Genomic DNA, 14,141 nt, shown 5'->3' with positions numbered 1-14,141 from the left:
GTGTGTTATTAGTTTAAACTGGTTGTTATCTGGAAATAACAAACTTGCAAATTTCGCAACTGGCCAATCAGAATCAAGCATGCCAACAAGTTGTGTAATAATAAATGCGTAGAGATGCATCTGCCTTTGGGATAAAATAAACAAACTCATTGCTAAGCTTTGGAAAGGTAAAAGTTACATATGACGGGGTTAAATAATGAGAGTCCAGACGTACAAACAGTGATGTAATTGAAATCATGAATATAACTACAAGGCTATACATTTACAGCAGTTCTCATATACAATCACATATAAGCATCACCCAGCGATGTGCTAAACAGAGAAATTATGCAAATGTGAAAGTAAGCTTGTTATAAAAAGACCCTCTATTACTGTTTGATAAAGCAAAATGTATGATTGTGAAGACACACTGAAAAATATATCTACTGTACATGGGATAGAAGCCATTTCCACAGCACTGTAGTTAATTGTATTACTTGATATTCACATGACGTGTGCTTGATATAGATATAATACATCAAATTAATATCACGAAGCGATGTACTTCTGATAGGAAGAAATGAAAGACTTTGGTCAGTGCAAATAAATACATAAGTTGATGCCAATCTATAATTTTTTCAGGCATACGGATGATGCGTTAAAATGGGCGTCATGGATTACGATGTTATGATCATTTACAACTCGATCACAGCAGCTGACTACCACTAGAGTTTGGCACGTGAGCTAGTTCAGTTAAGACAGTCTCTTGGGCCTCGGCTCCACCTAGTGGAGTGGAGGTCAACAGGTGGGCGGCTCTAGTGTGGATGATAGGCAGACCTAACTGGTGGAGTCTCCCGTTCACTCCTGTCCATAATGAAGACATTCACAGTGACTGGCTGGATCAGCGCCAACCTTTGCCCATTAGTTTGCTGTCCCCCTACCAACCTCATCTGTGGGCTTCTCGCCTGAAAATACAAAGCATATAAATCATCACCTTCATATTTTATAGTTTTCTTTATGCATTTTTTTATGCATTTGCCAGATTGTGTCTTAAGGCACACAAGTAAACACAACATGCAGTTTTTAAATGAAGGGTTTTTATTATGAAGGGAAAACAATTTGTGGATAATGGCTCTCACTGTGGTTCGCTGGAGTCCCAAAGCTTTAGAAATGGCTTTATAAGCTTTTCCAGACTGAGAGATCTCAGTTACTTTCTTTCTCATTTGTTCCAAAATTTCTTTGGATCTCAACATGATGTGTAGCTTTTAAGGTTCTTTTGGTCTACTTCACTTTGTCACTCAGGACACATAAAAAAACGGGCTATGTGTTTGGATTTTGTTTTCCCTTTATAATAAGAAACATTTATTTAAAAACTGCATGTTGTGTTTACTTGGGTTATCTTTGATTAATATATACATTTGTTTCATGATCTAAACTTAAAAACACGAAAGTGTGACAACCATGCAAAAAAAAAAAAATCAGGAAGGGGGCCAACACTTTTACTGTACATTTGATCACACTGAAAAAAATGATTCATTGAATTTAATCAATTTTTTTAAGGTAAGTGGTTGCAATCAATTTATTTAAGCTACATTTAAACAAAAGTTTTATATTTTATTTTACTTTACTAATCTTTTTTGTTTAAATGTAGCTTAAATCAATTGATTGCAACCACTTACCTTAAAAATTTTTATTAAATTCAATTAATCATTTTTTCAGTGCAGTTTGTGTGTTCCCTGAAAATCAAACTCATGACCTTGGGGTTGCTAGCACAATGCACTCTTTTTTTAAAAGGACTTGGTGATCCACAAATCATCTGAAGAACAACAATGTAGTTACAGCCACACTAGACTTTATTTTGCCTTGCTTTCATTTACACATGCAAAGTAAAAAGTTTATCTAAGTTCAAAATTGCCAACCTCTGAAAGAATAAGACAGTATAAGTATGTACGTTTTACAGTGTTGTGAGGAAACAATATAGTTTGAATGCATGATAACATTTACATATAATGTATTAGTCTAACAAAAAGCATGACATCATATCTTGTTGTTTGTATTTGTTAACATTTTGGATGTTTAGTGTGTCCAGTGCGATGGAGCTTACTTGCATCCTGGGCCTGTTTGGCTCTTGGATCATCCGTTGGGCTCAGATCATCCGGTGGCCAACGCAGTTCACCGCTTTCCACCTCCCCACTCTCAGTGGGCTCCACCACGATAGACGGCAGACGTTTGGAAAGCTTAGGGAACCGCTCATGGGAATCTGGAAAGATCTGTCACATGGGAACCAAAATATTTATGTAACTTGGAATAGTTTAAAAAAAATGAAATAGTTTATTTGAAGTGTTTATTTTTAGCAATACATTTATGCCATGCCTGCACTCAAAATGGTACAAGCGATACAGTTAAAAAACATTCCAATATGTACTATTTAGGCAAAGATATGTAGGCCTATACATTTGATACCAATATGTACATGTGAAGTACTAATATGCACACTTTAGTTACAAAGTAACTAGAAATGTTTCATTTCGTATTGATATCTTTAATAATAATGACTTTGGAATGCGGCATTTGCAAATCTAAGCTCAGTTTGTGACAATGTTGAGATCTCATCTGAAACTCTAATGGAGACTTCTGGATCTTTTTCTCAGAAGAAATATCTGAGACACAAGAGGCAAACATTTACATTTTCTCTCCATTTAATCTTATTGATGTCTAGAAGAAATAACTGAGATTAAAGAGGTGTCATTTGTGATTTTTCTTATGGAACAGCAGTTAAAATCATGTTTTTCAGCAGGGTTACAATGTAAAAAAAGAATCGTTATTTCAACCTAAACATTTTAGTGTTCATGCTGCATTGAAATTTTGAGTTAATTTAACAAAAAAATATTAGTAAACTAAAAAAATGTTTAAGTCAACTTATATTTTTAAAGGAAAACACCACCGTTTTCAATATTTTACTATGTTCTTACGTCAACTTAGACAAATTAATACATACCTATCTTTTTTCAAGGCGTGTACTTTTAATCTTTGTACAGCGTTTCGTGAATGTGTTAGCGTTTGGCCTGGCCCCATTCATTCCTTGGGATCCAGACAGGGATGAATTTAGAAGCCACCAAACACTTATATTCCTTATTTAAAGACTGTCACATGAGAAGTTACACAAGTAAGTATGGTGGCACAAAATAAAACTTGTTTGGAGCCATAAGAATAAATGGGGCTAGGCTAAATGCTAACAAATTCAAGAAGCGCTTTACAAAGATTACGTGCATGCATTAAAAAATGATAGGTATGTATTAATTCATCTAAGTTGAGTTAAGAACATAGTAAAATATTGAAAAACGGTGGTGTTTTCCTTTAAGGCATAATTTTAAGACAGGACAAAAACTTTTTTGTACTAGAACGTGAATGTAATGAGACACTCAGGTTTAATCTAAACTTAAATTTCAAATACTTCAATACTAAAATCTACCTGGAAATACTTTATGCATTCCCGTTATATGCAAACAGTGCTGGTTTCCTAGGCAATGATTTCTAAAAGGAGTAAATATATATTTATAAAAAGCTCTCTCAAGCATGTTCACCCAGCGGTTGTATCAAGAGCTGCTTGATGGATCTCTATTAATGAGATGTTTGGCATTCACCTCACGCCATGCCTGATTCCTACTGCCATGGCACAGCCTTGTTTAGAGTTCATGAGAGTGGGATATGACTCACGTTGTGTATGATATTGCTCCCGAATTGCAGTAAAGTAGGAACAAGAGTGTCTTAAGTGCGTGTGTCTGTATGTGTGTGATCATGAGCCATGAATCGTTTAAGAACATCAACAGTGAAGAAGATGTGAAGGGTTTAAGAAAAATGTTTTTTTTTTATCTGTCCATGTTTTGCTGAATGTTTAGTGGTATTGAACTTGCCATATTTAAATACTTTTTAATCTTTTGTCTTTTGCATCTGAGCTCTTCAAATACCTGACAAGCCTTTTAAAGGAATATTCCATTTTCTTAAAAGAAAAATCCAGATAATTTACTCACCGCCATGTCATCCGGGATGTTGATGTCTTTCTTTGTTCAGTCGAGAAGAAGTAGTGTTTTTTGAGGAGAACATTGAAGGATTTTTCCTGACTTTAATAGAGCCCAACATTTAATACTTAACTCAACACTAAACAGTTTTTTTCAGCGGATTTTCAAAGGACTATAAACGATCCCAAACGAGGTATAAGGGTCTTATCTAGCGAAACGATTGTCATTTTTGACAGGAAAAATGAAAAGTGTCCAGTTTTAAACCACAAATTTTCGTCTAGATCCAGTCGTGATGCGCCAGCGTGACCCCACGCAATACGTCATGACGTCAAGAGGTCACAGAGGACGAACGCGAAACTCCGCCCCAGTAAACAAGTGTGTTGAAAGAGGACCGTTCCTACGTTGTTGTATGTCAACTGATACTAATTAATGTCAGTCCGCAAATGGTCCGCAAATTTGCGTTTTATACAGTATATGTAACACGTGACCTCCCTACGTCACTACGCATTTACGTTAGGTTGCGCTGGACCGGACCTAGACGAAAAGTTTGGGATCATTTATAGACCTTTGAAACTCCGTTGAAACAAACTGTTAAGTGTTGAGTCAAGTATCAAATGCTGGGCTCCACCAAAGTCCATCAAAATGAGAAAAATCCTGCAATGTTTTCTTCAAAAAACATAATTTCTTCTCGACTGAACAAAGAAAGACATCAACATTTTGGATGACATGGTGGTAAGTAAATGATCTGGATTTTTCTTTTAAGAAAATGGAATATTCCTTTAAGAACGAAGAACTCAATAATTTCAAATGTGTTAAACTTGCAATTTTCCAGGGTCTTCCACTATAAATGGCACATTTTCAAACCTTCCCTTCTGCATTTTTTTCCCCTCTGCTCTGTCTATAGCTGTTTTGAATGCAGAAACACATCATGTGTGTACGTCCCCTCGCTGTTTTTCACCTCTGCATGCTCTACAGCAGCTCTGTGCGCATACAAACTGACAGCATAAATACAGCTATGACCAGAGCGGGCAAGTGACAGCCCCATCGTCTGGCCCGAAGCTCTGCAGCACTGGCTTTAGGCCGTCCTTATTGTGCATTGGCATGTTGATATACACGACATTGAAAGAATCCACTGCTGGCTGACACGACATGAGCGAATGACAGATTGATACACGGGATTCATTCAGCAGTTATATAATGCCACTTCTCATCCTGTGATACAGAAAGGATAATGATGATCTTTTCCTGAAAAGATTATGACCTTTCCAGTCTCTCTCTCGTGTATCTGTGAGGAATCTGAATGCACCCAGGCTTCATGAACAGGCAAGCATCACATTGGCTTTTTGCACTGATGTCGGCAAAATGAAAGGAAAGCTAATCAGGCTGAAATAATGGAGGTGAAGTCAGAAATAGATCCTGTATACAGCATCCTATCACAGTCATCAGGTAACCAGAGAGGACGGGTTGGTTGTTTGTGTGTACATGACTGTGACTTATAAAAATATATCAAATTGTTTATGTGCATATAGCTTAAATAAAACTTTTATATCAGATACTTTCCACAAGTAAAAAATGCAGGCTGAAATTTTTAGGTTTTTAAATTTTTCAACAAATTAGACCAAGTAAAAGGACCATTGACCTCAAGACCTCAAAACATTATGGGGGGTTTCCCAGACAGGGATTAGACTAGTCCTAGACTAAAATAAATGTAAGAGATGTCCAAACTGAAAACAACTTGGACTGACATATCTTAAAATACATCAGTGCCCTTTATTTTGCCTCAAAATGCACACCAGTAATGATTTTAGTAAGGCATGTTTGTTAAAACTAGTTATATTTTGTACTTAAACTAAAGCCTGGCTTAAGCTTATCCCTGTCTGGGAAACCACCCCTATATGTTTTTTATTATTAATTTTATATGAGATTTGCCACCAATGGGTCTCATTCATTAAGCATGCATACACACAAATTTGTGAGTGAAATGTGCATACGGATGTTTTCAAATCAAATCATGATTCAACAAAAACTAACCCCAAGCGACAATGGTTTAAAGCTCACAGAACACACGCTGTTTCTGCATTTCTGATGTTAATCTGGAGTACCTTTAGAGTAGTATTACATCCTTTATATCTCCGAAGAGTCTTTAGTTTAATCAGATTTATAAAAGAAAGATTAGCTTTACTGAATCTTTCCGATAACGTACGAAAAAATGAAGAAGGAGTAACTACCGCGGGAGGAGCGAGTACGAGTCATGCAACACTATATAACACTGTTAACTTATGATTCACTACATGTTCCTGTCATTTATATAATATGCATGCTCCTATTTCCAACATAAGAGAGAAGTCTGTCTTACCGCATGCAACTCATGACCCGGTTGGGACTTTTCAATGAAATCCAGCGTATCAAACACACAAGCAAAACTCCGCTGCTATCCCAGATAATAAACTATATCCATTGTTTCCATAAGGTTGACTTTCTTCTCCTTACATCCAAAAACACACTTCTTCTTTCATGCCATTGTTGAATTTTGAAATTAAACAAAGCTGTGACGCATGCATGATGTGATGTTTGCAAGTTCTAGCGTCTCCCGCTGATTGACGGGTGGGCGGGGTTTTCTGGGGGAAGTGCCCATATAAAGAAGTGATACATATAGAATACCCTGAAACGTCAGCTGGACCTATAATTGAAAGAACTTTCCGAAACTTGTACGAACCCTGTGGAAGTACATTCGGCACAGAAATACTCTGTACTGCTTTTTTGACACTTTGCCTACGTTTAGCATGAGGAAACAACTCTATAACTGTGTTAATAAGTCAGAATGCATGAAATACCATTGAACCCCCCCTTTAAAAAAAAAAAGAGAAACCAATACATAAAATGACATGAAAAGATGCATGTAAGGAAAGGACTAGCATAACATGTGCATGGAAAATTGGATTTATTTATGTACAGCACAACTTTTCAAAAGACATGCTATTTATATGCAATTCATGATACCAGCTAATTTTCATAACTTCATAGTATGTAATACTTTACAGAGAATTTGTGCCACTGCCTCAAAAAAGTCAAAGGACCCCAAGGTGTACCGAATTTATATCATGAATCATAAAATGCTTACCTGAAAAGAGATGCTCTGTTCCTCAGACGCACCGGTCACACTAAAATCTCCCACTGCCGTTTCACAGCTGTTTATCACCTCCGTCATACTGCCCAGTGACACACTTGAACCTACAAGAGTCAAGAGGAAGTGAATTTACACTCTGACAGTGGCATTGGATCTATTCATTTGCTTATGAATGTGGAAGAGACTTTTGAGTTTTGATTCATTTGAGCCACCTGCATGTGATAACCACAGCTGGGTCATTTCCTCATCTATGAAAAGCTTCTGCCAAAAGCTTCCAGCCAATCCACGCCAACACACCAGGGCAGGTTTTTGGAAAGTTTGCTATTCAAATCAGCTTTTCGACAATTTTCGAAGAAAAAGACTTTCGCACTCAGCTGTAGTCTGATTCACTCTCAATGTGAAACTCATCGGGGTGATGAAAACTGAATGGTGCTGAGCATTCAGTTGCAAGTAATGACATTTTGGTGCCACTTTGAAAAACCAGGTCATATATTCTGTTTTGTTTGTAGAACCAAGAAATCTTTGATCTAGCTGGTGACCATTCAAAATCAACAATTAAAAAGAAATAATAAAACAGATGGGGGTGCTTACATTTACACAAATGTTGCACATGTACGATCGGCTTCTTTTAGTGAGTCACACAAATATTTGTCTGTCACAGATTTACAATTTGCTAGATTCTGCTGTAAAAATAACCTCCTTGTCCTGATATTTATTTTTCTAATCTAGATGCATCTACAGCATATTAAAAAATAAATAAAATAAAAAATACTAATATATTCATAGATATTTAGGAAGCATGATAAGTTCACTTATCTGTTTCTCTGAAAAACAATGCTGTACACTGAAAAAAATATTCATTCAATTTACTCATTTTTTTTAAGGTAAGTGGTCGCAATCCATTTATTTAAACCACATTTAAACAAAAAACAAAAAACAAAAAAAAACTTTTGTTTAAATGTAGCTTAAATAAATTGATTGCAACCACTTACCTTAAAAAATTTGAGTAAATTGAATGAATAATTTTTTTCAGTGTATCCAGTTTTTTTATGTTGCAATGTCTATTTTTGTTTTGGTCTGTGTGATTCTGTCCATTACCAATTTACACAATAGCATATTTCGACAGCTCGGTTGCCAGATATCATGGTTCCTCAAATAATTCCGCAATGGCCCATAAATGTGACCTCGGGTGTGAGCCACAGATTGAGTTTTAAAGGGGTCATTTCACAAGACTTTTTTAAGATGTCAAATAAATCTTTGGTGCCCCTAGAGTACATATGTGTAAGTTTTAGCTTAAAATATCATATAGATAATTTATTATAGCAACTTAAAATTGTCACTTTGTAGGTGTGTGCAAAAATGCGCCATTTTGGGTGTGTCCTTTAACATGCAAATGAGTTGATCTCTGTACTAAATGGCAGTGCCGTGGTTGGATAGTGCTGATTAAGGGGCAGTATCCCCTTCTGACATCACAAGGGAAGCCAAATTTAAATTACTTATTTTTTCACATGCTTGCAGAGAATGGTTTACCAAAACTAAGTTACTAGGTTGTTCTTTTTCGCATTTTCTAGGTTGATAAAAGCACTGGGGACCCAATTATAGCACTTATATAGTACATGGAAGAAGTCAGATTTTCATGGTATGTCGCCTTTAAAAATCCACATGATTTGTAATTTGCATTGCAAATGTAAAAATGAGCAGATAAATGTATGCTCTCCATCATCAGTTGCGTTTCTGTGTCTGGCAACCTGAGAGGGGGGCAGGGAAAAGAATGTTTCCAATTTTTGGAATTTAGACTGCGGTACTAAGTTCAACCCGCTAGAAGTCAATAGCTACGTTTACATGGTTTTGATAGGATTGATAACACTGATGATCGGATTGATGTGTGTGTTTATACAGTATGGCACAAGCTTCAAATCAGATTTGATAATTTGACATGCTCACATTGCAAAAATATAGTTTCGCAAGATTTTCAAGTTAGTTTCAAGATAGAACACACACATTTTTGGTTTTGAGGGTGCATGATGCAAAGCTCATCACAACATGTATGTATGTGTGTGGCTCATCATTTTGAAATATGTGTTCTGCGCGTCATGCTAACTTATGTACATCACACGTGATGTCAAATCCGAGCCTGCTGCAGACACCTCGAAGGGTTTATGATAAAAGAGACACTCGCGTTTGCCAGATACTTACTTAATCTTATGTGTAATCAGAGTTTACTCTTAAGTTAAGGCCTTGCGAGTATTTTGTGAACGTGAGCGTATCTTTTATCATAAATCCTTTTGACGCGTGTGCAGCAGGCACGTATTTTGACAAGATGCATGATGAACATGACGTAACAAACACACACTTCGAAATGACGAGCAACACACATGACACTCCCAACACATATTTTGAATTTGCGCCTCTCGGAAAAGAAGTCACCGGCCGAGTATAAATCATGGACCGACAGGAGCAACGCTCATATCATATCACTTTGGAAGGGTTGGAAGGATATTAGGAAAATTTAAGAATTACAAGTCACTTTATGTAACTTCCCAACAACCCAAGCTCACGTCATACGTCATTACGTCAATTCTACGTCATTGCACATGCGCAGAGCATCTCAGTTTCAGTTATCAATCCGATCAAGTGTTTACATGTCTTTTTGAGCAGATTACAGAAGATATAAACCACCCTTCTCAATCCAATTCGATTATTAATCGGTTTGGCTCTTTTTATGCTAATCGAGGTTTCTACACCACAGTTCATGAAGCATTTTCATTCGGATTGAACCAGGGCTCCGGACTGGCACCAAAAATTAAGAGTGTGCCACTGAATTTTACATCCAGTCGCACATGTGCAACCAGTAAATTTGACCTGTTTTGTGGTGTGAACTGAATTTGAAAACAGCACATTAGAGTTTGTGCATGTATCATTAAAGTATTTTTTAGTAATACTGTGGAAATGTGAATATTTGGTTAGCATGTTGATTTACGGTATGTGCCCCTAAATTTTCTGGTTGCGCCCCTAAAATTTTAATTTGGGGGCCACTGTGCTCCTAGTAAAAAAAGTTAGTCTGGAGCCATGTGAACATTTAAACCGATTACAATTGGCCATCTAAATGCAGCTAATGTTATATACAGCTCCTTTACCTATTGAGTAAAAAGAGTTTGATGTAATTCTTCCCCAAAATCAATGTGAACTGCCACATGATCTGTCTGAAATCTGATGTGGAGCAGCTGATGGTCCTGGTGGTTCCTCAGCCCTCCACATGGCACATTCTGTATGCACGCCATCCTGTACGAATGACGAAGGCCGGGTGACTAAAATGGCCCTTTCCCATGAAAATCACGAATCCCATGAGAATCACGACACAGTGTTTGTTTAACTGAAAACATTGGAAAAACAGTGGGGGTTACCCTGGTACATGGCCAAACAGTTTGTTTCATTGTGTTTAAGCTAGTTATTCTTTCACAAAAAGTAGTCAAATGATTAAGGATATCATGAAAAATACTGCAAGGGACAAATGTGTATGCATATATGCAAAACTCCTAGCTATCACATACCATCTACAATATAAGACTATGTCACTAACAAATGATGAATGATCTGATCCGATCTGGTGAAAATAATTTGAAATGATCTGATGATGACAGACATGCTATCACCTGATCATTTGCATGGATAAAACCAATATCCAAGCATCGCTGATCTGAGATAAGGCTGTGAGGAGACCACAGTGATGTTTCTTGTGTTGACAGGACAGAGAGCAGCAAAGCCCTAAAGTCGCACATGTGACATATAAAATGAGTTTATGTGAGAAACCAGTGGTCTTGGTAGAAAGGATATTATAGTGCCATTATCATTGCACTTCCATTTGGGAACTGGGTGACTCAAATAAATCAAAGCAAGGCGAAAACAGTGGAATAATTGTGAGTGAGCAGATGAAAGAACCTTGCAATATGCAGTAATATAAAAGAAAAAGGATTAAAGGCTAGCAAAAAAATGAAACGATAAAGAAATGAACTATTATGACCAAAGAACGGTTAGTCTGTGTCTGATAAAACAGACCCACAACTAGGGATCTCACATGATGTTATCAAAGATCACCAAAGTTCAAAGTCTGACCCCGAGAATGTTTTTGAGAAATAAATAAATAAAATTTATAAAGGAGCATCATTTAGATTCATTAGTACCGCAAAGATGCTGAATGGCAGACAGATAAAGAAACTAAAGCTGTTTATGTTCCCTCCCTTTAATGTTGGTTTAAAAACGGACTGATTATTCATGCTGGCTATTATGTTGATGGTGACCAGCACAAATGCACCTCACTCTGTGGACGCCCGGACCTTTGTTAGCATTTTGCATTGGTGAGAGTGAGCGGCAAAGACAAAAGGGAACTCAAGTGCAGGATCAAAGGGCCGGGCATGTGCTCGGTGCCATTTATAGTCATACAAAGCACTGTGGAAACTCGGCCGCCACACAAAGACTTCATAATATGCTCATCAACATATTTGTAGAGGGGTAATCCCAATAGATATTGCAGGTGTTGTAGTCACTGCACTTTTTAAGAAAATCCCATGCTGTGAAAAAAATGCCCAGTGTACCTGTAATTACTTTTACAGCGAAAAGATATGAGTTATTTTTCAATCTTCCACCAATTAAAAGTATCTCGCTTTGCATGGCTCATTGTTTCCGGGTGAAAAATAGAGATGGTATCTGAATAATTTAATATGACTGGGTGCAAAGAGTTCACCTCTTTCCTGGTGGCATGGAAAATCTTACTCAAATCTAGGCAAATGAAAGGTACTCAACAGACTAAAGCCGCAGTCGGCTTGAATCAACTGCAAAACCTCGCTGACGATTTCAAAACTAAACATCAATAACAAACCACTCACAAGTAAATCCAACACGTCAAATAACAAGATGGCTGTAATAACCAACAACAACCAGAGCCTGATTACAAACCAACCACAAAACAAAGTCACACACAGAAAGAAAATACATAATCACATGCAAAGATGAAAACAACAGATGAATGAATAAACAAATGGGTTAGCACATTACTCAAGATTATAAGAAATCATTTTCTTTATGTATGCATGTGAAACATGTAGCAAAGATATACATTCACACTTATGCATTTGTCAATCCCTCTTATCCAAAATGACTCACAGTGCATTCAAGCTACAGTATGTGCATTCAAGCTACAGTATATGCAGTTTTGCGTAATCAGTATTGCACTGTATGTGTTTTCCATGGGATCGAACCAACGGACTTTGCGTAACTAGCGCAACCAAGCTCTACCAACTGAGCTACAGAAACAAATTATAAAATAATAAAAGTGAGTTACACTGTTTATCATATAAGAATGATAGCAATATCCATCTATAATAACAAAAAAATGTATTCTGAATGCATACAGCAATAATAAGTAAAAGTAATGATGAGTGTAAAAGACAATTTACGTAACAATTCAATGGCATCAAGGCGTAAGTTTTTCTACGTATTTCTGCTTTTAAAGCTTGAATTAGAACGTGACGTGTACAACTATTAAAAACATTATCGTTGCAAAAAAACGTACAAATTTAAACATAGGTATTAGACATGCATAGGCTAGCCTACTTCTCAAACTGTTTATATAGCTATGTGATGAATGATTGACACCTTGAATTTGTACAGCTTGTGTGTGAAGTCCTCGTACCTGTAGCCTTCAGAAGTACCCTTCCTCTTTGAGAAGCCCGTGACTGGTGCGCTTTCCAGTGGATAGAAGTAGTGTAGTAGACCAGAGTGAGATTTTCCCAGTCTGTTACCTCAGAGAGCGCGCGACTGAGATCGCGACTGTAATTTCATGCGCAATCACCCTAGTCACAAGAGCACGACTGCGTGCGCACGCGAGCGCTCGCGTGTGTGTGAGAGGGAGAAAGGGACGGGGGGGGGCATTTCGGGGCATTTCTCTCTTGTTTACGATGATAATCTTGTGTACTTTATTTATTATTGTGCATTTGTTATATCCAGATATTAGTTTTATACTATACATCAGTTTTAATGCAAATATCCAGTTAAACTGGATAGCTAATGTTAAATTTCTGTTATGTGTTCACTTTTCCACATGCATTATTCAGGTATGATTTTTCTCAACCATGCTTTGTTAAATATATAATGTTATATAATTGTTAATACAGTGTTGTTGGTCCTATTTCCAAGCAGAGATATGAGAATGAATGGTGGTTAGCTAACTTTCATTGTGTGCCATTATTCACAGCAAAAGATATCAATATTATGATTCAGCATCACATATTCAGAGGAAAGGTGTGTGTAAGTGTGTGGCTCAGTGGAAAGACTCACAAAGAATTTATACCACAGTGAACAATTATAAATATATTGGCTATAAAACACATGGCAGATCAGCTACAGACACGGCACATAATAGACAGAGTTGAAGTAAGAACTTTACACTTCTAAAAATACAGATACAACCGTAAACAATAATTTGTTATGGAAATGTTAAAACTTTATAAAACAACAGTTCTAAGATGCATAACTTTTTAGGTAGGCCTAATCCTAAATGTTATACTGAATTATTATACAGAAATTGCATTGTATGGCTATTTTTTTACAATTTTTTGTGTATGCTATTTAACACAATATTATATACACTCACCTAAAGGATTATTAGGAACACCTGTTCAATTTCTTATTAATGCAATTATGTAATCAACCAATCACATGGCAGTTGCTTTAATGAATTTAGGGGTGTGGTCCTGGTCAAGAAAATTTCCTGAACTCCAAACTGAATGTCCGAATGGGAAAGAAAGATGATTTAAGCAATTTTGAGCGTGGCATGGTTGTTTGTGCCAGATGGGGCGGTCTGAGTATTTCACAATCTGCTCAGTTACCGGGATTTTCACACACAACCATTTCCAGGGTTTACAAATAATGGTGTGAAAAGGGAAAAGCATCCAGTATGCAGCAGTCCTGTGGGCGAAAATGCCTTGTTGATGCTAGAGGTCAGAGGAGAATGGGCCGAC

At 36.9% G+C, this 14,141-nt stretch overlaps 1 protein-coding gene across 1 annotated transcript; it reads right to left on the bottom strand.

Annotated features, from left to right (window-relative positions):
- Positions 1–211: 211 nt before the first annotated feature.
- Positions 212–12,996, bottom strand: LOC129429997 (protein LBH). The gene is made up of 4 exons (XM_055187008.2): positions 12,815–12,996; positions 7,120–7,229; positions 2,084–2,249; positions 212–944 (listed from the first exon to the last, which is right to left on the bottom strand). The coding sequence occupies exons 2-4, from the start codon at positions 7,204–7,206 to the stop codon at positions 901–903; spliced, it is 297 nt and encodes a 98-aa protein (XP_055042983.1). The 5' UTR covers positions 7,207–7,229; positions 12,815–12,996; the 3' UTR covers positions 212–900.
- Between the last annotated feature and the right edge of the window lie 1,145 nt (positions 12,997–14,141).

The sequence above is a fragment of the Misgurnus anguillicaudatus genome, chromosome 18, assembly GCF_027580225.2.
Source record: "Misgurnus anguillicaudatus chromosome 18, ASM2758022v2, whole genome shotgun sequence".
Taxonomy (NCBI): domain Eukaryota; kingdom Metazoa; phylum Chordata; class Actinopteri; order Cypriniformes; family Cobitidae; genus Misgurnus; species Misgurnus anguillicaudatus.
This window is presented reverse-complemented; position numbering and strand designations above follow the sequence as displayed.

Excerpts from the sequence above, each read along its gene's own strand:
- LOC129429997 (XM_055187008.2), bottom strand. The coding sequence starts at position 7,206 with ATGACGGAGGTGATAAACAGCTGTGAAACGGCAGTGGGAGATTTTAGT. Across the intron at positions 2,250-7,119 it reads AACAGAGCATCTCTTTTCAG|ATCTTTCCAGATTCCCATGA; the intron begins GTAAGCATTTTA and ends CCCATGTGACAG. Across the intron at positions 945-2,083 it reads CAAACAGGCCCAGGATGCAA|GCGAGAAGCCCACAGATGAG; the intron begins GTAAGCTCCATC and ends TTGTATTTTCAG.